This window comes from Triturus cristatus, chromosome 5_1 (assembly GCF_964204655.1).
Source record: "Triturus cristatus chromosome 5_1, aTriCri1.1, whole genome shotgun sequence".
NCBI classification, from domain to species: Eukaryota; Metazoa; Chordata; class Amphibia; order Caudata; family Salamandridae; genus Triturus; species Triturus cristatus.
In genome coordinates, this window is record NC_140587.1 from 426,144,090 (window position 1) to 426,168,811 (window position 24,722).

Genomic DNA, 24,722 nt, shown 5'->3' on the forward strand with positions numbered 1-24,722 from the left:
CTGAGAACGGGCGAGGGTAAAGCCCGATCCCGGAGCTCTAGCAGGACGCGTCCGTCTTGGCGGCCATCTTGGCCACGCCCCGATTAATTAATAATCATTATAAAATAATTATGAATTACTTAAAATTAACTTCCCAACCCAAAACCCACAACCCACATATAAAATCTAAAACAAAAAATGTATTAACACGATTAACAAAATCAATTACCAATTAAACAAATATTATTTATTAAAAACAAAATATTAATTTATTCATAATAATTTACTTCCCCCTTTACCCCTATAAATCCTATAACCCACACCTAAAATCAAACAAAAACAATTAATTACATAAGTAAAATCATTAATTGTCAATTAATTAATAGTATTTAACAACTAATTAGTAATTAATTAAAAATAAATTACTTCCCACCTTTTACCCCTATAACCCCACAACCCAAAACAATATTAAATAATTAACATAATTATCAATGAATTAATATTAATAAACAAATATTTAATTAAAAATAAATTACTTCCCACCCTTCACCGCTATAACCGCACAACCTGCAACCAAAAAAATTCAACAATGAACATAATTAATTATCAATTAATTAATAAAAAAAAATATTAATCAATTAAAAATAAATTACTTCCCACCCTTCACCCCTATAACCCCACAACCCCTTACAAAAAATAAAATTACTCAATTAACATAGTTAATTTTAAATTAATTAATTATTATTATTAATCAACAATTAATTATTTAAAAATAAATTACTTTCCACCCTTTACTCCTATAACCTCACCACCTGCACCCAAAAAAGTTACACAATTAACATATTTAATTTTAAATTACTTAATTAATATTAATGAACAATTAATGATTCATTAATTAAAAATAAATTACTACCCACCCTTCACCCTTATAAACCCCACAACCCGAACATAAAATTTACTTAAAAAAGAACACAATCCACATAATTAAATATCACTAAAATAATTAATTTTAAATAAAAAATAACCATAAATTTATTATAAATAAATTAATTCCGATCCTATTCCCCTATAAAACCCACAACCCGCTACACAAAAAATAATTAAATTAAATTTAATACCTACAAAAACTTTAACAAATATATTTAAAAAATAGACAATGATTATACAACAAAATGACATCATAGATATTTAAAATATACACTAAAATACATAACAATAATTTTAAAAATGTTATTTTAAACAACTATATTTTTGCAAACAATATGAATAATTTTGATATTTTAAATATCGATATTACTTACCTAAAAGTCGATATTCTGTGCAATTCAGCCATCAGATCCTCGCAGCCTTCTGTCCTTTCTAATTGGAGAGGTCATCAGGTTGTACAAATTTGGTGGGTTTCACTTGTTTTAGGATGGAGGATATTGACCTACACTGCACTACCTTTCACAGTGCGGTGGACTTCAACGGGCTGTCCACTGTGCTGAAAAAGAAAATGTTTCTGGTAAAAACACTAGAAACATTTTCTCATCCTAAATCAAGGTCGGGACATGAAGGAAATTCTTCCCTCAAGCCCCGAGGTTGATTTTTGTTTTGTCTTACTGTATTAAGTTGCATTCTGTGTGTGCTGATGCAAACCAAAACAAAAGTGAAAGCAGACTGTGCTAATGGAATCTGCGGGGATCCACAAATGTCCTTCCACACAGGGATCCTACTATTGTCCAAACAACAATCTTACTCCACTTGTTTGCCTGGGCTATTGCCCTTGATAGAAACAGCCCCAATCGCAAGAAGGAAACATCAAAGTTTTGCAAACTGACCGATTCTGACAATGTGGGCAGCTGCGGTATTTAGGCCAGGGCTCAGTAGACACCTAGGGAAACTTGCCAGACCCAGATATTTCTGAAAACAAGACACCAAGGGTAGTCCGGGGTACTATGGCTCTGATGGACCACAATAGCATTTCTTAACCAGAATGCTGTGGGTAAGTTGACCCCAAGTTTGGATAAATCACAAATTTTTCCTAAAGGTTCTTTGAAGGGAAAGTCCAGTATCTGTGAGGATCCATAAAATTCCTATCACTAAGCGTTCCCACACTGCTCACAATAAAAACAATACCCCTAATGTTCATCGGATATTATGCATTTAGTACATTAATTGCATAGGATCTCATGATAGCAATTTATTTGCTATGACCATAAATCAGATAAAGATAAAGCAGATTAATTCTACATAGATCCAAGATTATAATTTAGAAAGGTCCGAAAATGTTAGTCGATGTTGTGCCACGATGTGTAGAGAGGTTTATTATGCTAGAAATGCTTTCAGCCTCAGATGCCCTGATTATGTTTTCCTCAATATTTGGTTTAAGGAGGTGAAACCTCAGTGTGGTGACTCTGGCAGATTATCTTGATATTAAACCATTTTTTAAAGATAGATAGACTGTTATAGCAGCCCTTTGTGATATGGCAGGCTATATTGAATCATTTCCAATTCACACTACTTCTAATTAGAGTATTTGCAGCCCTGTGCAGCAAACACATTAACCTAGCAAACTATCTGGCTCCTGCAAACTAAAAAGATCTCTAAAGCAGATACATTATCTCACCAAGCTACATTCCACAGCAGGCCAGTGCCCCAGAAAGGCTTTAGGCTGGAGCAATGTTAATCTAATGTAAGTCGTACCTGACTTTTGATGACTCTTCCCCAGCTCAATTGGCGGCTAAACAAAGGGCTATGCCATATTGGAATCTAGAGATTTCCTGATTGGACATTGCTTCTGAATGGCTGGTAGGTTTAGGTAGCGACAACCACTTATGTACCAGGTATAGGAAAGGTCATGAAAGTTGCTGGGTTAAGAACTTTATGACCCAAAGTCCTGCACAAATTGTGCAATATTTTCACACAGTAAATTTTTGTTTGACCTACCATATGTGAACAGTGAGAGGTGATAGCGAGTTCAGCTAATGCCCATTGAAATATTGTCATCTCAGCAGTGATTGTGAACTAGAAATAGTATCATCTTTCACATCAGCTCCTCACACACAACATTATGGCATCACTCAGGGGACCAGCATATCCCCTCTATTATTCAACCTCTACTTAACCCCCTTACCAAGCCTGATTAAATCCTTTAACCTTACCTGTTACAACTATGCAGATGACACCAACACCATTTGACCTGGAAGACCTCTACAATTTAAAATACTTGGATTATGAACAACTATCTGAAGCTCAATATCTCAAAACAGTGATTTTAACCCCCCAAACAATAGCAAAAATACCAGCCTACCACCATGTGGCTTAAGGAGCATTATACCTCTCCAGAAACATCAAGAGGGGAGAAGCATGGATTCAGACCTATACTTGATACCACATCTTAACAACGTCATGCAGAGTGCCTTTACACAATGAAAACACTACATTTCATTTTCCCATATCTTTGGTACAACAGAAATTGGAAGGCCATACTCACACTCATAATATCCAAGCTTGACTATGTCAACAACTATACCTTGGTGCACCCGCATTCATGCAAAACAGAAATCATCAAAACAGCTGTCGAAGTCTTCTTCTCCGCCTTCACTCAAGCGAATACATGACTCGAGTCTTTCAGTCTCATCACTGGCTACATATAGCTGGATGGGCAATGTTCATTCACTATGCATTGTCCACAGAGCATACTAAGGAAAAGGACTGCTATACCTACAAGCAATTCAAGCAATACAAAAAACAGCACCCAGTGCTCCAGACTTGCACCACTTATCACCATTCCACCTTACCATAAGAAATCCATACAAGGCATTGTTTTTTAGGTACAAGCTTCCAAGCTCTCGAACTCACGATCAGCCAGCATTTGAAACGACCAGGCACATATAAAACATGGCTATTTCCGAGATAACTACACCACACCACCCTACATCCCAACAACACAAACCTGAAAGACAGTTGCCCCCTCAGACTCAATCTTCTATGTACGTAAGCACTTCAGTATCCCACATAGGGGTAGAAAGCACTATACAGTTGCTGCAATACAATATTTATCATTTGTGCATCACCAATTTTGTTTTATTGTATTAAAATCTTTGTTTCCATCACACACTTCAAAATTACAAAACAAACTGTGCTTCATAACAGCTGATATATTTTGAAATATTTGTAGAGTTCATTTACAGACATTTGCGTTTTGTTGTGTATTAGAAAAGAATACCATCCTATAGTCTTTCTTTTTGCACTCCCTGTACTCCAGTGAGATTGTAACATAGTTCACTTGACAAAATTCTCTGACTTTGGAGTCAGAGAAAATGAAGTGAACAACATCTTCGTGTTAAGGGAATAAGCATCATGGGAGCGTGGCCAAGATGGCGACTGAGACGGAGGCCCTTGCCTAAGCTCCTCTCTAGCCCGGCCTTATGCAACACTATCCTGGGTTCCCAGAACCGTATCCGTACAAGTAGGGGTGCCTGGTTTCCTCCCCCCACCATCAGACTGTGCCAATTGCCTCCGGCGCCCCTAGTGGGCTGGAGGACCACCTGCGCTGACGTCCCTGAAAAGATGTCAGGGCTGGCACTGGACCGCAGACACAGAGTAGTCCTGAAAGTGCTGCAGAGCATGGGTGGGGAATCATCTTGGCAGACCCCCCTAAACGGAGGGGGCCCGAGTACAGGGTGAAAGACCTCCCAGGATTTGGTGGCTGGCAGGGATCCGTACCTGAACACTGTCGGCTGGTAGAAGCAGGCCATGTGCACGGGGAGCAGTCTAGACCAGGTTAACCCCATGAGGTGTAGGCTCCAAAAATGAGGCGGCGTGTTTGGTGGCCCCTGCTGCTACAGGGGTAGCCATGTCAAGGACTGGGCAACAATCTGAAAGCACCTCTGATTCCACCTTGGACTCTGATCGAACAGTGGTCTTAACCGATGACATTACCCGAGGACCAAGATCACACCCGGCATGGCTGATGGCTTGTGATCTAACCCTGTTGTCTCTATAAGGCGGTAAGCTGATTGCTGCAATGTACCTTTGATTAATAGTTGGGGGGAAGATGGGCGAACAACTGTGAACCAATGGGACTTCTACTGATGCCATGATTCACCCGGCGCTTAGCTTTTCTGGTGTCCACGTCTCCAGCTTACCATAATGGAATGGCGGACATTGATGTGTAGAATTATGACTTGTTTAAATGCTTACTTATCTTTTGGCAGGGCAACCTCTGGTTGGGAAGATACTGGGTCGGATGAGTAGGTGCCCAGGAGGTTTGCCTGCTGTTCACTACTTCCTTATCCACCCCTTACATGGATGCACCTAACATCCATGTGACGACTCAATATAATTTCATGACCTGGAATGTGAGGAGTTTGGCCACCCCGGCTAAGCGCAACAGCATCCAGATATATCTCAAGCAATGGCACATACAAGTGTGATACCTCCAAGATGTACACCTGACCACGTCAGAACTACACAAATTACACACCTAGTGGAAGGGCTAGGTATATGGCACCACGATCTCGGCTTACGCCCGGGGGGGGTCCTCATTTGGGTCGCTCTAGGAGTCCCCTTTGACTCAGATGCTCACACGATTGAGCCTGATGGCAGTTTTATCGCTGTTGAGGGGCGACTAGATGGCAGACACCTGGCAATGGTGGCTGTCTATGCCCCAATGCAGGTCATCCAGCAATTATGGACAGGCTCACACTAGCCCTGCTGCGCATCCCCCACACTCTCACCATTTGGGGAGGCGGCTTCAACTGTGTCCTAAATGTAGACAGAGACCACTCTACCCCCCCCCCTCGCAGGTGCGGCGTGCCCGAGAGTGACAGATTACATGAGGGGGTGGCTAGCCCACCATGGGGTTTGCGACAAATGGCACCTCCAACACCTAGAAAAGTGCAAATACTTCTTTTACTCGCCGGTGCACGGTATACACACCCGCATAGACCTGTTTCTGTGTAGTGCCCCTCTCATTCCTGCGATCCCCCGCATGGAATATCTTGTGCACATGCTCTCGGACCACTGCCCCCTCCTTTTTTAGGTCTCGCCTAGTGAACGCAGCGCATGCGCTGCTTCGCCTTGGCGAGACTATGGTTGTCGGTTTGGTGCGCGAAGGAAGACAAACCATGTGCGCGCACAGAAAGGCGATGTGCACGCGCATGCCGTTTCCTCTCTGCCTCACACACTCCCACCTCCGCTCACATGCTCCCACCACACGCTTGTTTGTTTTTTAGGTCACAGGGCTCAACATTCATGCCTCGGTCTCTCTTCTTCCAGATAAATCATTCCAATCATTTTAAAGGGCCGACCGACCTCCAGCTCGGGTTACAGACACTATGTAAATGCTATGTGCTATATACAGTCTTGAGGAGCAAATGCTTAAGTCAGTTTATACCCGCTGGGCTCTGAGTCCCAATTCTGATTGGCTAATTTAAGCTTTCATTATGCTCAAAGCTACTAAAGACATGATTTGAGTTTCTCAGAAAAGGGCACAACAATTATGACCTGTTGCATATTACTACCAAGAAAAAATGAACATACTTGTTTTCGATCCCTGCATAAGATCTGTAGCCAATGACGGAGATCTGCAGATGGGCGAGGTTCCCAACACCCATTAATAACTTTTCTGCAGCTGGGCATTGTGAAATATTACAGGCTCCTCTGGGACTTCGATTATCACTCGGTAGCAGGAATGCTGTGCAATTTAAGGATTACAGATGCACTCCATAGGCATATTTTTTTGCACTTTTAGCCATCGACACACTCTTTGCCTAAGCTCGCAAGCACATATGGGCCTTGTGCAAGTTAGCAGAATTTAACAAAGACTGTACACAGAAGAAACTTTAGGCCAGCAGAAAAAAGAAATGAGCTGAGCCTGTGAAACCTGAAGAGTAGACTATTTATATATTTATCTCAGATGAATAGCTTGCTACAGCATATCCCGTGAAACAACTAGTCTAACGCTGTTCCATCTCCCCAGCAAAACAGGCAGAATACGATCCCTCCAAGTTATCGTGCCTCTTATGGAAACAAAACTCTCGTTTTTTAAAATAATTTTAACATAATTCCTAAATGTACTAGAAAGGTAATGAAATCATTCTCACTTGCAAGGATTTTAGAGATACACGTGTGATGCAAGTCTGCTTCCAATTATAAGAAAAGACAAAGCAATGAATTGGAAAAACAACAGAAGCATAAAAGGTTTATAAAAACAAGGGTGAAAGAAAACAGGATTAACCGATTTAACAAAAAGTATCATTAAAGTGAAAAGAGACAAACCTATGAATGAGAAACCAGAGATGGAAGTGCGCATGATCTGAAGACAGCAGAAGCACCACACCTAGGATCCAGCAAAGTCTCGACATACCCACGTACAAAGGCCTGAAACTGGAGAACTGTATCAATGAAGTGTAGAGGAGGCCTTGTAAACAAGAACAAGCATTGAAAATGCAATAGGTCTCGCCTTTTATTAAGTTAAAGCCATTTGCTTTGCTATACAATACCATTAGCAAAGCAAATGGCTTTAACTTAATCAAAGGCGAGACCTATTGCATTTTCAATGCTTGTTCACTGAGGTGGGGACTTGCCTGCCCCCGGAATGCCGAAGTGGAGATTACAGGCTTACTCACTCCTTGGCCTCCCATTTCTTGAGAGCCTAGCCGAGCGCGGGTCGGAATACTTCGAGGTGAACACCTGCTCTCCCTCAGACCGAGCGACTGAATGAGAGCTCACGAAGCCGTGATACAAGAGCACTGCATAGCAACCATGAGGGGTGTCCGGCAGACATTGCACAGGGACATACATGACAAGAACGGGACATGCGTGACTTAGAGACGGAACAACTGCGATCCCCTGGTCACCTTAATTTCCTACTATGATTACGAAGGGGCCATAGAGACCTAGAGCAAAGGTTTGGGAGGCCTGACTATAGCCACTACCTTACCAGGCTACACTGGAAAGGAGACTGCGCTGGTAGGATGCTGGCATGGCTTATATGCGGTGAATGCTCACGTCCCCTTTTGGCTGCGATACGATCGAATGAAGGCACGATTCTTAACACACAGGGAAACATGAATGCAACCTTTGTGAGCTTTTATAGTTTCAGTACAGGGTGCTCCCGGTCTCGCATTGCGGGACTATTTTTGGGAGCTCCCCCTTCCTCGGCTCAGTGCAGTTCAAGGGGCCGACTGTGATGCCTCAATCCTACGTGGCGAACTGCGTCTGGCTATCTCGCAAATTGATCGTAGTAAAATGCCGGGCACCAACTTCCTCCCGATAGAGTATTACTCTGCTTATAGTACTATCCTCATGCCCAGGCTCCTGGAGGTTTACACTGCGTCACGCGACGCCTGGCACCTCCCTGCCGCACTCTGTGAAGCCTTCATAGTGGTCATCCCGAGCCAGACTGAGACCCCCTGGATGTGAGATCAGATAGGCCATTCTCGATGCTAAATATGGATTGTAAAATACTAGTGAAATTCCTGGCAACATTATACTGCTCAGCACTCTAGTGCGTGAAGATCAAAATGGCTTCATACCAGGGCACAGCACGTTTCTCAACATCCGTCAACTACTGCGACTCCTACGGATTGATCTGGATGCCGCTGGTGTTCCGGTGGCAGTGCCGCGGAATGTTGAGAATGCCTTCTATACCTTAGGGTGGGTCTATCTGTTAGCAACACTTGAGGCAATGTAGATTGGACTAGGACAGGGGCGTAGGAGACACTAAAATTCTGGGGGGGACAGGGACAACCTTGTGCACTTTACAGTGACCCTATACAAATCACCGCCCGTTAAACAAATACAATCGCATACTTTCGAAGTGAAATATTGAGAAAAGCAGGCATGTAGTCACAGTTTGCATGTATGCTTTATTGTTATTTACATTCATATAGTAATGAGACCAAATGTTTAAAAAAAACATATATATGAATCTTGCATCTTAATGCACAAAGCAAACAAAGGCCGCTGACTTAGGGTGGGGGCGTCGTGTTTGCATGTGCATTAGGGTTTGAAAAGTACCTGCTACTGCATTCCTGGTCTCCAGCAATTTTCAGGCAACAATAAAAATGTGAAGATAACTTTGGTGATTAATGTTCTTTTTTTGAGAGAGATCGAAGGCTTGTCGAGTGAAAGTTTTAATTCAATAGGTCAGTGAGTTACTCCTTTTGTCTGAGATATTCTTTTGGTATTTGAAGTTTATACGTTAAAATCCTAACATTGAACAGTGAGCTATTAACCGTCATCAAAGAGCTGCATAAAAACTTCAATGTATAGATTAGAACGTTATGATTTTTCCCCAGTCTTTCCCTATCCTAATGTTGGAAAATGGGTTCATTAGGATAGAAATCAATTCTGATTATTGAAGAGAACCCCCCAACCATGGTGTTATGTTTTACATTCTGAGTTTGTGTTTCTCTAGTGTTGCAAAGCCGCCCTGGGCACTCCCCAACTTTTTGCTGACTGGTACTGGTGGTACCTGACTGACTGACCCTGGCCTCTGCCTAAACAGCCAGTGCTATTCTGAAAGAGGCACTTAAAAATACAGTGAAAACACCTACATACACTAGGGTGCACTATGGGTTAGGGTACCCCTATGATTGGCATGACCTCTCCTATAAGGCCCTAGTACATAATAGGGCAGGGGGATTAGAACTACTTTTAAGTCCCTAGAATATAATAAGGCATGGCAGTTTAGAGGCCAGCAGCCCTTTCTGCGCTTGCATGTGTGCACTGCTGAAGCCTGAGGTCAGTTTAAAAGTAGCCCTGTGTTATAGGGCTGCTTTTAAAATGCAAATTGTGCCCAAACTCGACTTTTGGGTTTGGGGAACTTACAAATTGATCAACTATAATGTTGGGGCAAAATTAAGTGGAAAAATGTTTTCCACTTAACTATGGCTGTATCATATTTGCCACATAATACATAATCTGCTGCATAATCTAATGATTTCCTCCAAAACAATTTTGTAGCTCAAACGGATCCCAAATTACTAAAAGAAATGTGACTTGTGTTGCTGTGAAGTTTAGGGCCCTTTGCAAAGGTTAGTAAAGAAAACAATTCCTAAGAAAACAATTGGTCTCAGACACTCCTAATGACACTCAAATTAATACCTGTAGGAGTGTGTAGTATGCAATCAATTCATACAACCAAAAATGTATAATGTAAAGGCACATTCAACAGGGAAATCTCATAGATAAGAGGCCAACCAAAGTCAATTAAATTGCAAACATCAATTTATTTCCCGCTGAATCATATTCATAAATTACAAACTTAGGGGCTGACTACGATGGCAGACGGACTTCAGTACCACCGCCATCGAATCGGGGAATGGGACCGCTGGCCTTCAAGGTGGAGGCCCCACGATAGTCATTACAATGCGACTGCCACTACGGTGTTCGCAGTGCCTATCTTTTACATTGCAGCAGGTGCTGCTGGCTGCATCATCCGCCGCAAAGTAAAAAAAAAAGGAACATGTTAAATATATCGGTGCCTGCCACATGGTGCAGTGATATGTTGTGGGACATCATAGATGCCCCCCAGGACCCATGTCTGAGGGCCAGGGGTAAAGGGGCCTGCTACGGGCCCCCAATGTCCCTTTCGCCAGCATTTCCATGGCAGGTGAACCGCCATTGATAAGCTGGCGGGTAAGGGACATCGTAATCCCTGCTGCGGTGCATGGTAGGCACCACCAGCATTGTAGGAACCACGAGCCCCTCCACCACACCGGCGGGCTCAAGAAGCCCGTCGGGTGCGTGGTGGTTGGTCTTTCCGGCCTCCAGGTAACCACCCGCCATTGTAATATGGCGGGCTGTGATGCAGTCACCAATGGCGGTGGGACCGCCACCGACGGGGTGACGTGGCGGTCCCACTGCCATTATAATCACCCCCTAAGTTTGGTGTGCATGCAAATCCTACATTGCCAACCCCTGGCAAGTTGCACTGCTAGTGCTGGAAAAAGGCCAATGGAGGTACCAATGGGTGAGGTGACTGGCCTCAAGGGTCTTGTGACCTCAGTGACAGATTCACTGTCGATCTAGGATGTGCTTCTTCATATGCCTGCCCGTAAGACTGGAAGTGAACTGCAGTATGGATTGTGGTGGACAGGTCCACCTGCGGGTGTTAAGACACCTGGGCTTCTAAGGTCTATCGGGCCTTCTAAGGTGTAGCATCAGAATAAGCTCTGTCAGGAGTGTGGTATGGTGAACTGGTCATGAAGGTCTGAACATGGTTCTCCAGTTCCAAATTCAGCAGCTCTGGCCAGAGTGCCACATTCTCTCCCACACTGAACACCATACTGCCCCACTGAGAGAAACTCGCACTGCCTTCAGCACAACTCAATTGTGCTGCGACTAAATTCAAATTATGCACTAGACAACAGTAAAATGCTGCCTGAAAAAAAATTAATAACACCCTGGAAAAAGCAAACACTCATAGGGAATGCAAGAATAAGCAAAGCATGTGAACTGTAATCAGAAAAAAACATGGTTACCTTAACGGTTTTAAACTCATTATTCAGAAATCAGTAAGTGATTTTGCCTGAAAAGTTCAAGACATGGCTACAGGACCAGGAAGGGACCCCTTTCAATGTCCATTGCTTATATCCTTTCAAAATGTATGCAGTTTGGTTTAAAAAAGACCACATCCCCAAACACAGAGCCGCATTTTATAAGCTAAAATAATTAAAAAGTTGAAAACGATCATATTAAACGTTTCCACTCTACCCATCAACCAGGTATTGCAGTCCCTTTAGGAATGGCGCACTTACCCACCCTGGGAAAACAATGTTGTTCAAAGAAAGAAGATAAAAAGAAAGTAGCGCTTTCACTGGCAAACTCTGTAAAGTGGCGCTAATGTGTGTGGGTGTAAATAACAGTCTGGCCTGTCTGCTGTCCACTCTGTATTGCTTTATTTAGGTATTTAACTATTTTTCTCTCCATTCCGAGGTTTTTCTTTTCAATTGAAAACGGTCAGAAAATGAGGACATTTACAGCCAAAGTGTTCAGCCTTTTTTGGATCAATTTCACAGGGGAACAAATAAAGAAAAGGAGAGGCAAGAGAGAGTACCTTAAGAGCTGCCTCTTAAAATCAGCACGTAAGCAGGAGCGAGACAGAGACAGAAAGAGATGGAGGAATAAAGAGAGGAGGGCAGCCGCCAGAGGCAGATCAGGAGTAGTGGACACGGTCCTTGCCATGAAGGAAAAGAGACAGCGTTTATTTTTTCTCCGTTCTCTGCCCTTCCCAGAACGGCTGTGCCTTCCTGCAGCATAACAAAAGGCAGAGGGCGGGTGGCCTCTGACTCCAGGCAGGTCAAGTGCAGGGCCATTAGGTAGCGCTTTCGCGTGCTAATGGTAGGGTGACCAACTGGCATTGGTGCAAATTCAGGACGGTGAGTGTAAAAATTCAGGACAAAGGGTCAAAATTCAGGACACAAATTCAGGACAGGAGGCCAAAATTCAGGACAAAACTTCAGGACAATAGGTAAGTTTTACAGACACATCAGAGGAGGTCGCGCAATAGTCTATAAGTAAACCCAGCCATATCCAAACATATTCAGCCATTTGCACACCTATCCATCATGTATCCTTCCATCTATCATTTCACTCATCCATCCCTTCATCCACCTTTTCACTCATCTATCCATTATCCATCCATCCACCCTTTCACCCTATCCATCTGTACTCATCCATCCACTCTTCTACCCATCCATCCATTCACTCATCCATCCAGCCATTTACCCTTTCAATCATCCATCAATCCTCCATTTCTCTCTCCATCGACCCTTTCACTTAGCCATCCTTCCTTCCATCCACCCACCCATCTATCTACTCATCCACTCATGAATCCATCCATTGACCCTATCACTCATCCATCCTTTCTCTCATCCATTTATCCTTTCACTCCTTCACTCATCTATTCATCCTTTTGTCCATCTACCCTCCCTTTCACTCACTCATCCATCCTTACATCCACCCTTTCACTCACCGTCCATCAATTCACCCTTGCACTTATCAATTCATCAATCCATCCATCATTTCACTCATCCATCCACCCACTCACTCAATCATCCACTTTTTCACTCATCCATCCACCCTTTTACCCATCCAGCTGCCCTTCCACCCATACATCCAGCTATTTACCTTTTCTCTCATCCATCCTTCCACTCACTCATCTATCCATCCATCCTCTCTCATTATCCATCTATTCAATCTTTCATTCATCCATTCACCCTTTCACAAATTCATCCAGCCATCCACCCATCCCTTCACCTACTCACTTGTCTACCTTTTCATATTAATTTTGAGCTGAGCCTTTTTGAGAAGAGGCCCATCAAGAACTTCACCCTCGCTGCAGGAGCCATTCCAGGACGGGGGCAGAAGCCACCCAGGGCAGAGACATGAGCCATCACAGGCGGAGGGGGGGGGGGCAGGAGCCATCACAGGCGGGGGGTGGGGGGGTGGGACAGGAGCCACCACATGGGGGGACAGGAGCCATCACTGGGGGGGCAGGAGCCATCACAGGAGGGGGAACAGGATGCACCAGGGTGGGCACAGGGGTGGGCATGCAGTATTCAAGTATCATCTTGGCCCCTCCAGGGTGGGGTAGGGCTCCTCACCCCCTCCTGGACAAGACAAGGAGAAGACAGGCTCTCTTTCCAATATGTTAGTTTTGCCATCCCCCACTGTGATGTACAGTACTTAAAGGAGATACTCCAAGAGAACTGATTTAACTGATTGTCCTCCATACTTTGTTAATCAGTGTGGGTGCGATTGTGCCATTTCTTTATTTTATTTTATTACATTATAGACTGCATGTTTGAAGAACCGAGGTTTGCTTACAATTTAGTGACAGTAATTAAGCTCTGTGAAGAGAACCACGTGCTGCCTCGGGGTAATCAGGGCCTGTTCTACGATTTTTGGGGCCCTGGGCGGAAAGGGAATGTGTGAGGCCCCTCTAAATTGCAGAGACATGACACATTCAGGGCTGTTTGCATCTGAATAGATGCCCCTGCTCCTGAAGCTGCAGCCCCTCCCGCGCAGTCACCTTCAAGCACCTCTTAACAGCTCTTCAAGGGCTGAAGGTGTGAGGGCTGCCATCCCGCTGTGCCTCTCCAATGCTGCTGGGGATCTGAGCTTTGGTGCTGCATCGGAGTCTGTTACACCCGACCTCAGCAGCATCGGAGTCGAGGCCGAGCAGGGAGGTGGGTGGAAGCTGTGCCCGCTTTAGGGTGATGCGACCGGTGCCCGGTTAAAATTACGGACAATTGGCGTCCGTTAAAGAATCCTTCACGGACAACGGACAGACGGACGAAATTACGGACTGTCCGTGGAATTTACGGACGGTTGGTAACCCTAGCTAATGGCCCTACGATAACAGAAGGGAGAGGGGAAATTCCTTTGTCCCCTCGTCCCCCCCACCCTTGTCCCCCGTGTCCCCCCACTCCAAAATCTGGGGGGGGATATATCCCCCGCGTCCCCCACACTTCCTACGCCCATGGACTAGGATACTTGAGGCGCTTAAAACCTTCTACGAGTGCCCCAGCACTAGATTCAAGACTGGACAGTATATCTCTGCCGCTTTTGATATCAGCAGGGGCACTAGACAGGGGTGCCCATTGCCTCTTTTAACCTTCGCCCTGGCTATGGATCCATGGGTCTGCCAGCTGCGCGTGCGATTGGAGGAATGGGAAATCAGCGCGCAGGGTGTTAGCCCTGTAACCTCGCTGCACGCGGACGATGCCCGGATCTACCTGCGAATCCACGCTGCCGGGGGTGATGGCGCTGCTGGAGGAGTTCGGGGCGATGTTAGTTCTAAAAGTCCTGCACCCCATTCTAGAGCCTGAGAGGGGCGATCTCCCTAGGGCATGTCTCCAAAGATAATGTGATACTTAGATATACTCTATATAGGGCCCTTGGCTTAGTGTGTGGTTCACTGCCATTTTGGACATCTCTCCCCTTATTAACAATGAAGCAGGCTGCCATCTCAAAGGTGCCACAGCTATTGCACTACTTTTCGGCTCTTCTGCTCTTGGCCACTCATGCTTTTTCTTTGATCTTAGGTCACTGCTAGTGGAACTGATTTGGGGCGAAGATCGGCGCAGAGTAGCACTAGATAAACTATACAGCCCCCTGCTGGATGGCAGCTCAGTGCTCCCAACTTTGAATTACACTACGCTGTTGCCCAATTACAATGGCCTTTATGATGGCTCAGATCAGCTCCATGCAGAGAGAGTTCTGCGATGACACACCTTTTGTCGGGGACTTCCATGTATATCTGCCTCTTAATCCCCGGTCCACTTGGAGAGACACCACAGATCATGGTGGCCAGTCACAGCTGGCATAAATATGTCCTGAGCCGGGATGCCACCTCCCTGTACTCCACGTTAATACCAATATGGCAGCTGCTGGCTGTTCAGGACTTCACCTGACATCGCAACGTGTCTTGCTTGAAAGAAGGGGGGGGGGGATCATACTTAGGACTGCTATGCAGATGTGGTGCTCTGCACCTTCCCTGAGATCTGTATGGCGTTTCACATACCAGCTGGGCAGTTCTTGACTTATGGGGCTGAGTCTAATGCTCTAACCTCAACTTGGGTACAGGAATGGATGGGGCCTGCGACTGCGCTCCCTCTTCGCACCATGCTGACATAAGAGGGTACACATAAAGAATTTACGGCGCTGCACGTAGCTGTCCTGGGACAGGGATGGAACCGAATGCTAAATCAAGGAACCACTGGATGATGGACCTTTGCCTCCCATTAACGGACAAACAATGGCCCCAAGCCCTGCCACAGGTCAAAGACGTGTCACAGAACTCACGTTTTCGTTTAACTCAATTCAGCTACTTGCACCAAACCTACCACACACCCAACCACTTGTCACACCTGTTTCCTACATCCAACTCTGACTGCCCACGATGCGGTGTCACGGATGCTAGATTCTTCCACATGGTGTGGGACTGCCCAAGGGGCGCGGCAAGTCTGGAAAGAGGAGGCGGAGATTGCCTCTACCCTGGTTGATATAGTGGTCTTACCATCACCGGAGTCCTGCTTACTGGGTGTCCGACCCAGAGCTAGGGGAGACAGATATCTCCACAGATTCAGCGACCTGGTGTTCATGTTGTGTAAACGCCAGATCGCAATTGCCTGGATATCACTGGCTGCACTGCACAAATCGGCCTGGCTCCATACTATGTTACGCTGGGCAAGGGCTGAGGCCGCGGCGCTATCGGATGCCCAGTGGAGGGGTGCGGGGGCGAGCAGGAACTCTGAACACAGTACATATAGTTGCAAATGTTGGAGGCAAAAGTGCTGGAGGCAAAGGACGATACGAGACTGCCATGGGTGGCATGAACATGGGACACTGACCTAGAGCTGACATACACAACATAAAGGGACACAACTGCAGATTACACTGAGTGGGCTCAATACAGGTTATGCACTTGCTTAACGCAACACGTTTCTCCTGCCTGAACTGGGATTGTTTAACCTCTGGACTGAGAATCTGTTACTGCTTGAGCAGGCACAGGGATCCATACCAACACAGAGAGGCAGGTCCTCGTGCCAGATCCCCCCTCTGCTGCGTGTCCCTCGTTCGCCTCCAGCTGACTGTTTCTGCATTTTATACTGTGGTGTCACTATTGCTAGCTGTTGTCCGCATAGCCTTTTTTCTGGAACACTGTATCTAAATTCTGCTTATTTTCGTCTGCATTGCCAATGACTTTAAATTGCATAGCCTCCTTCTGTGCTTTGGTGTAACTTGTTAGCTTTGTATATCTCTACCCCACATATTACACCAGTCATGACAGCTTCTACGACATCATCACTGCAACATTTGCAATAAAATTATTGATGAGAAAACGGGGCGGGGGAGCGAGTTATAGTTACCTTAGGGCACGACTTATAGTTTTTTGAGATAACTATAACTGCAGAATTTCTATGGCGTTATGCAGGTAAAATATGAAGCTAACGTTGTATTTTTAGTGAATTTCTAGGATTTTTAAAAATTCTATGTCCTGAGTATAACGTCCTAGTAATAACCTTTGCTTTTTTATGTGTGTATATATATATATATATATATATATATATATATGTATATATATATATACATGTGCATGTGTGTGTGCCTGTATATATATTTATTTATGTTTGTGGATACTAAGGGCACTAGATGGGTGTAGGATGTCACAATTATCTGTGAAAATATACTGCTTGATAGTATGATAGGAGGTTAACCAAGTTTAAATATGTCTCAGGATAAACTTGGTCTCGTTGACTATTATATTATCTGATGGGTTCATTTTCATGTACTCGGGTAACTGTCTGCAATACAGGTTAACTGACGGGTTGTCTATTTATTGCAAATATGTTTTAGGGTAATGCGGGTCCTTTTTTCATCCTTTGTCAAAATAAGAGAAACCACTGTGGGCCTGATTAGGATGGCAGGCGGACTTTCGTCCGCCTGCCACCCTATCGCAGACGGGCCTGCCCGACAGGCTGTCGGTGGTCCCGTAGCAGGCATTACGATGTGACCACCACCACAGCGTTCGCAAGGCCTATATTTTGTATTGCTGCGGGTGCTGCTGGCTGCAGCACCCCCTGCAATGCAAAAAAGGGACACTGTAATATCCCTGCACTACATGGCAGGCACCATGCGGTGCCTACCACATGGTGTAGGGATATGTAGGGGGGCACCATGGGTGCCCCCAGTGCCCACAGCTTTGGGCCAGGAAAGAAGGGGGGCCAGCTATGGGCCCCCAAAGTCCCTTTCCACCTGCCTATTCATGGCGAGTTAACCGGCATAAACTGGCCGGCGAAAAGGGACATCGTAATCTCTACGGCGGTGCCTGGTAGGCACCTCCACCATTGTAGGGAATACAAGGCCCTCCACCGCACCGGCAGGCTCAAGGAGTCCGTCGGAAGGGTGGCAGCGGTCTCTCCGACCGCCAACAAACCGCCCGCCATCCTAATGTGGCAGGCGGGAAACTTGCTTAGGATGGCGATGAGACCGCCACGGACGGGCTCTCGGTGGCAGTGTCACCGCCATCCTAATCAAGCCCTGTCTTTGGACAGTTCTTCATAGGTTCAGACTGCTAGATATGCATCAACTGATATGATCAATTTATGTTTGCCTGATCTTATAGACCGTTATTGTTCATATTGCATTCCTGAAGAAGCAGGGACAGCTGCAAAACACATGTTGACTGCTTACATCGAACCGTGAACCCTGTGTCGTTTACTATTGGAATATTGGAATAACATGCCATACAGTTGGCTATGTTATGGATTTTGTAGTTTGTTAATGATGTCTCTTTTGTAAACAAATGATGTTAAATAAATAGTTTTTTGATATATTGATTTTGTGATTGCTTTGATACCCAGGTCTGACAATATTCGTGGAGTAGCCTCCCTAAAATAAATGTTTAGTACTGTTTAAATTGCGACTAGAGGGATTTTCTGGTCTTTAAAAAAATCAATTTGAGGTTAGCAGGGCCCTTTAAACTGACGAAAAAATCCAGTTTCTAGAATTGTAATTGGCTTGTTTTTGTTTTTTGTTTTTATTCCTTTCCTCCAGGTTCCTAGCTCATGCGACCCAGCTGTTCAATACCACAGATGTGGTGCCAGTCAACTTTGTGTTCTTCACAACCAGCGCCCTCATAGCAGGTAGGCTTTTACTGTTCATAAAAACACTAATGATTGAATGTGCTATTCAACAATGAACAGAGACTACATTTTTATTCCCACATAGTTCTGCCCAGTTCCAGATGAGCACATGTACTGCCAGGCATAAAGGCCAGTCTATAAATATTCATCACTCTAGTCCCTCCCTATTTTACTGCATGGACCATTTGCACAAGGGTGCACTACCTTGATGTTTATAGTGACAAAGGGATGTGAAGGGGATCCATTTTACCTCATGGTGTGGTTGGATGAAAACAGGAGTCTCTTTCCACACACTGTATTCCTGAGGTAACATCGAACTAATCTTTTGGAACCCTTATGCATGTACACAGGAGTCAACCAAAAGAACATACTATCCCAAGTGTCTGTTTACTGTTGGGACATGAATGTACCCTGCTTGGTGTACGGCAGTGTTGCCTGCCTGGAGTGCCCAACTGCGAGTATATGGTATTGTGTTTTTAATGTTTGGCTTCAACCTCACACTAATCTAGCAGGTGTGTGTCCTTTTCATATTTATCAGAGGAGTGGTGACATTCTGGTCTACTCATGTAAGGTTCTGCTGCTAGTAGCTAGACTTGTTTTTTTGTGCCAATATCTCAGCGCACTTGTGCATATAATTATGTATGTAGCCCATGCGATACATGCATTGTGTGTCAGAGTGATGGAGGCCTGTGGGTTCCATTTTAAAACCCCCGGACCTGTTCATGTGCACAAGATGGAGATGATGTTACTGTCCCATGTAGTGGAAGTGTATTGTTGACACTTCTGAAAATGGAGGCACGGGACCAAGACATTGAAGTGGAGAGGAGGACACAGGCTTCCCTCAGTACTTCAGTAAGGCCACTTTGCTGCACACAGCATTGATTATAGATTAGTCTTCTAGAAGTACAGCCGTTTGTTGTATGGTCGGACTGTAATCTTTTTTGTCCACATTGTGAAGACTCCTTCAGAAGAGGGAATACTTTTGTCTCTTTTCCTGCACTTCACTGTCAGTGGGTCTGTTCATGTTCAGGTACAAAATACGCACAACTCTTTGTGCTTCTGTTGTGAGTGTGCCAGCTGGCGATTGCACTGCAGTAAGGAACATCATTCTAGACAAAGGTCGAGTCTGGAAATTCAGCCTGAGAAGGACACATTAAAGGAGAACTGACCCTAAACGGTTCTGAAAGTGCAGACCAAGAACACACATCTCTAGTGTGCAATGCCTGTGTAAACGTTGTAGCTCTTGGCCCATTTGTTGTTCCTGTACCAGGTTGTCACTGACAAAGGATGAGGTGGTCCTCATAGTCCCCATAGGACTACTGAACATTTAGGGCTGGTGTGTGCAAGACAACCAGCTTACAAGAGGCAAGTGGACATCACCTGGAGTCTGAATTGAAGGACAAACTGTCTCACTGGCCCAGAATGCCAGAAGTAGACCTCTCTGAGAGAAGAGGAAAGGAGAAAGCCACCCTCAAAGGAGGAGATGACTGCCAGCATGGACAAGAGTGGTTGATCCGGAGCTGTGGATCCATCAACTACAGACTCACAAGAATGTGACCGGACTGCTCCTATATCAGAGCCCATCACCCAGTTTGAAGCTGAGAATCTGCAGCACTGCTGAAGGGTGTGGAGCAGGTCACCCCAACAAATCCTGACTGCTGCTGGTCTATTGCACAAAGTGTGCCCAAATGAGCCCCTGCTGTCACAACCTGAGGTTACCAATTCCTGATGCTATGCTTTCAGCATGGGACATACCCTACACTCTCAGATCAGAAAATGGACCTTCCTTCAATGGTGCAGAAGTCAAGATGTCCATACAGTATCTAGGCATACATTATAGAATGTGGCCACAAGGTAATGGAGTGGCAGCCCGGTTCACAATTATGTTTAAAAAGACAGATCAGAGAGCAAAGCTTACGAAAATCTCACTTAGCTAAGTTTGTGTAAGATGTTGTAAGATTATCAGAACACTCTACATGGGTATACGGGAAAACGCCTGGCTGAACTAATGTTTGCTCCAGTTAAAGAGCTCATTAGCTCTAGAGTATAAATACATTTCTCAATAAATTCAACAAAAAATGTGATGAAATCTTGTGAGAAAAGGAGAGTTCATTTGCCTTACATGAAGGAAGGTAAGAGGTTTGTTTTGTACAGCAACCTACAATTAGAAAGTCTGATTTGCCTTTCCAAGTTACTCCGATGCAAGCCACACAAGTCAAATGGATCATGGACTCTGCTGATCCTGCACACAATTTATTTACCTGAGAAGTTTCTAATTTCATGAGATTTGACGACAGTGAAGCACATCATTTAAATGAGTTTCCCATTCAAGGAGGAAATGAAGAAAATGTCTGATACTTGTGTGACTCCATAGCAAGTGAGAATTTGAGATTCATCACCATCTGTGGACGATAATCCCAAGACCGCTGAGACTGACCTAAAGATCTACCCGAACCATACGCCTTCCTAAAAGACTCATTAAGCAAATATTAGATAAAGTTAATGTTGTGATATTTAATGCTCTCATTATAAGATTGAATATGGTTGCAATTCCATTATATTCATGTTGTGTATTTAATTTATTTCGTAAAAAGAGGGGAAGATGTCACATTCTGATAATTAATTGTGACCTTCAGAGGCGCCCACAGAGGGGTTATGAAAAAACGTTTTTTGTGACTTGTTTTAAGGAGCGGTGGTGGCCAGCAGTGAGTAATGCCAGTTAAGAAGAATGGTGGTGTTCTCATGAGTTTATATATGTGTTATGCATGTCATATGAAACCAAATATAATTCCCAATACCTCATTGTGATCTTTGTAAACATGACAAACACTTCCTCTTCAAATCCCAAGCCCAGACTGACTCAATGTTCTACTTCACCTCCACACCAGGTCCAACATTGCATCTATGGAATCACAGAAGGTTTTAGCTCTGGCTGGCACTGGAATGTTCTGCACAACAACACCCATACATTTACATGTGTTACAGATACATAAACTGTAAATGCCCTAGTGAAATGCACACCCAACCAGCAAATACAACAGACGTTGCTTTAAATCTTGCTAGGACTAAATGACAATTAAAACAATGTCCACTGCACCAGAACTAGCCCGAAATGTTGACCTTGCAGGCAGTAATTATTTATAAGAGAAAAAGTATCCCCAACCATAAACATTACAAGCCAAAGACAAGTCCTATAACCATATCTCGGCCACAAGAGGATAGTCAAATAGCACGGCCGACATGTGCGCCCTAGCTACCAAAAACCTGACTCGTTGTGTGCTGGGGATTAGACCCTTGTGTACCCGAGGGACACAAACTGAAACACAAGCAGTTTCTTCTTAACAACTCGCATACCACATGCAAGAAATGAGGGGGGGGCCTGCACGAAATGCCAATAAAGTTTGTTATAGAAAAAAGAAACATATCTCAGCCACATACCTTTGTGGGTCACAGAACATTGGGGAGACTTGCGGTGTTCTGTTCTCTCTAAACAGTGTGGTATTCTGATTAATATAGTATATGGCGATGTCCCTCAAGTGTTCCCCCAAATTTGTTTTGTCCCTTTCCTTTACTTCTCTATTGTTTTAGTTTTATACATATACTTGTGCGCTGAGCCTCAGCACTTCCAAATATATTTTTGTACAGTTCCCACCCACCATACTATGTCAAATATAATTTGATGTCAAGGCAGGGAGGCTAACATTATGAAATATCCATTTATTGCCCCACTCACAGAGGCAACAAGAGAAAGAGTTTAGAACTTCCTGAAATTCCAACAGATTATAAAATCCATGAACACACAGCTCTCTTCCTTATTTTGTTGCTGCTGCCCACAGTAGAAGTAGTGCCTCTCTTACATTGATTTTTTGTGTGGTTCTTTTGAGTGTGATGAAGCTTGTGGTATATTTGAGGCTTTGAGGTGTGTCTGTGTTTCTGTGGGTCTTAAATACGGATTTTGTGATTGCATGTGATAGTCAAGGTATAGAAGTTTTAAATGTTGAAGAAATGTGTACCTTTTGAGACGTTGGTGATCCTTGGGAGCGATTTGGTATGGTCGAAATACAAGCATATGTGCCGTTTCAGGGGTATCAAAAATATCCTTTTATGAGTAGAGTAATTCGAATTAAGCGCAAACTGATATATTTTTCTTACTGGCAGACACACATTTTCTGTGTGGGCTGGATTCATACTGGCATGTCAAAGGCGTGTGTAAGAGCAGGCTTGAGAGGACATGTGATAGCCGATGCATGCATGCAGTTCTTCAGTGATGTTTGGTAGGAAGAGGAATGTGTGTAAATGCGGTCCTGCACTGATGGGGTCGGATGTTAGAGGAAAGGGATTAGGAGGGCATGGCATGCTGAGGTTTTGTTGTAATATGTTCTCTGTGGCACCTTTTTAAGTTGGGTAAAAAGTGAATGTTTTGAAATGGGGTGGCCATTTTAGGAGTTCGGGATATTAATGATCCCTTTGTAAATAACAGTGATGAGGGCAGACTGAATTCTGATTGCTGTAGGAATAGGTCTCAGATTGCAGTAGAAGAGGACATGGAAGGAATAATAGCGTGTTATGTTAATATGGTTTTACCAAAAATGATGGGCTGTATCACAGACTCAATTGATAAAATATTTGATAGTTTACTGTCACATTTCCGACAGAAGGCTGTAGAGGTCAGTGTAACACAGGACGTAGATGTTATTGCAGGCACAGGATGCAGTGGATGGGTAAGTAGGATCCAAAGAAAAGGAGATTCTGAGGACAGTTGCTTGCAGAGACCTAAGAAAGTGAAAAGAAAGATTGATTCAGTGTACTGCATGGTGAATGATTAAGAGATTGATAGTGCTGCAGGCACTGCGGATGGGCAGGATAAAGGCCCGAAAGTTGTTCCCAGTAGATGTGAGTCTATAAAATTGAGTGAGGAGGTGGAAATTGATTTGGTCATACTCCTCAGATTTTGATTCGGATCCGGACATAAATGTGGTAAGGAAGAAGCAAACACCGGAGGAGGCAGAGAAGGCCTCAAGATTTTAAACGCAACTCCTGGATCCTTTTGGTAATAAGATGTTTGATCCTCTATTAATTAAGCATTCTCTGTCGCCAGAAGGGGCACCATCTCTGTACGTTTCACAATATATAATTGATTGGCAAAGGGAAGGAACTACCGAAGGAAGTACGATCTTCCTTAATATCTGAGTGCCCACACTCAACTCTACCAGATAAGGTAGCAATGATAGCAATGATTCTGGAGCTGGATACCAAGCTCATGGCTTTTATTGGTAAAAATGGAAAGGTTCCTAGAAATGGTCTAGAATAGTGGATTTCAAAGTTTTTCATGCCAGGTCCCTGCCCTGAGGGAAAATAATATTGACTAGCCTGCTCACCTGAGCATATGACAGCTCTCAATCCACTGAAGAAATCCTCTGCCACTCCTAGTACGCCCTCTTCAAGCCCTCGATCTTTCAGGTCTATTATGCCAGTGCTCAAATGTACTTTGTCTGCCTTCTGCCATTCCACTGGGGTAAAAGTAATGGGGCGACCCTGGGTATACGTATTGAAGTAGAAAATGGTTCTGTCTGGGTTTTCAATTGCTTAGAGTGAACAAGTAGCAACAGCTTACTTTTTACACATATCAATGATTTGAGAAGGAAGAGAGAAATAATATACCACACACCAAAATTAGAATTCAATAATGTATTCAGAAAAGAGTATCAAATAATCATGGCTGTCGCAATTCACTATTTCAATTGCAATATGAAAGACTTGACTGTGGTGAAAAAGTGACATGTTGTGATTGGTGATGAAGACAGTACACTTATCTACAAAACAAATAAGCGTGCAGCCAAAGAATGGGAAAAAAGATTTTTCGTTTGTCCTTGTTATTTTAACACATATGCTTCAGGACCCATTGGTAAATTAAACTGAGATCATGAACGTTGTGTAGACATTTGTGGTACGTCGACGTTTCGACCCCGTAAGTAGCGCAAAAGTGAAGTGCATCAAGGTGGGTCTTCTTCAGGACAGGAGGGGGAATTAGGCAGCCAAATAGCAGATTCTTTAGTATATCTGCAAAGTGTCAAGAGCTTCTTAATCAGAGTGGGA

General features: G+C 44.1%; 1 protein-coding gene across 1 annotated transcript in view; it reads left to right on the forward strand.

Annotated features, from left to right (window-relative positions):
- The window catches only part of NIPAL2 (NIPA like domain containing 2), a 535,646-nt gene that overhangs the window by 455,729 nt on the left and 55,195 nt on the right, over nucleotides 1–24,722 (forward strand). The window contains exon 8 of the mRNA XM_085605195.1: nucleotides 18,538–18,626. Within this exon, the coding sequence (XP_085461321.1) occupies nucleotides 18,538–18,626 (89 nt within the window). The remainder of the gene's footprint in view (nucleotides 1–18,537; nucleotides 18,627–24,722) is intronic.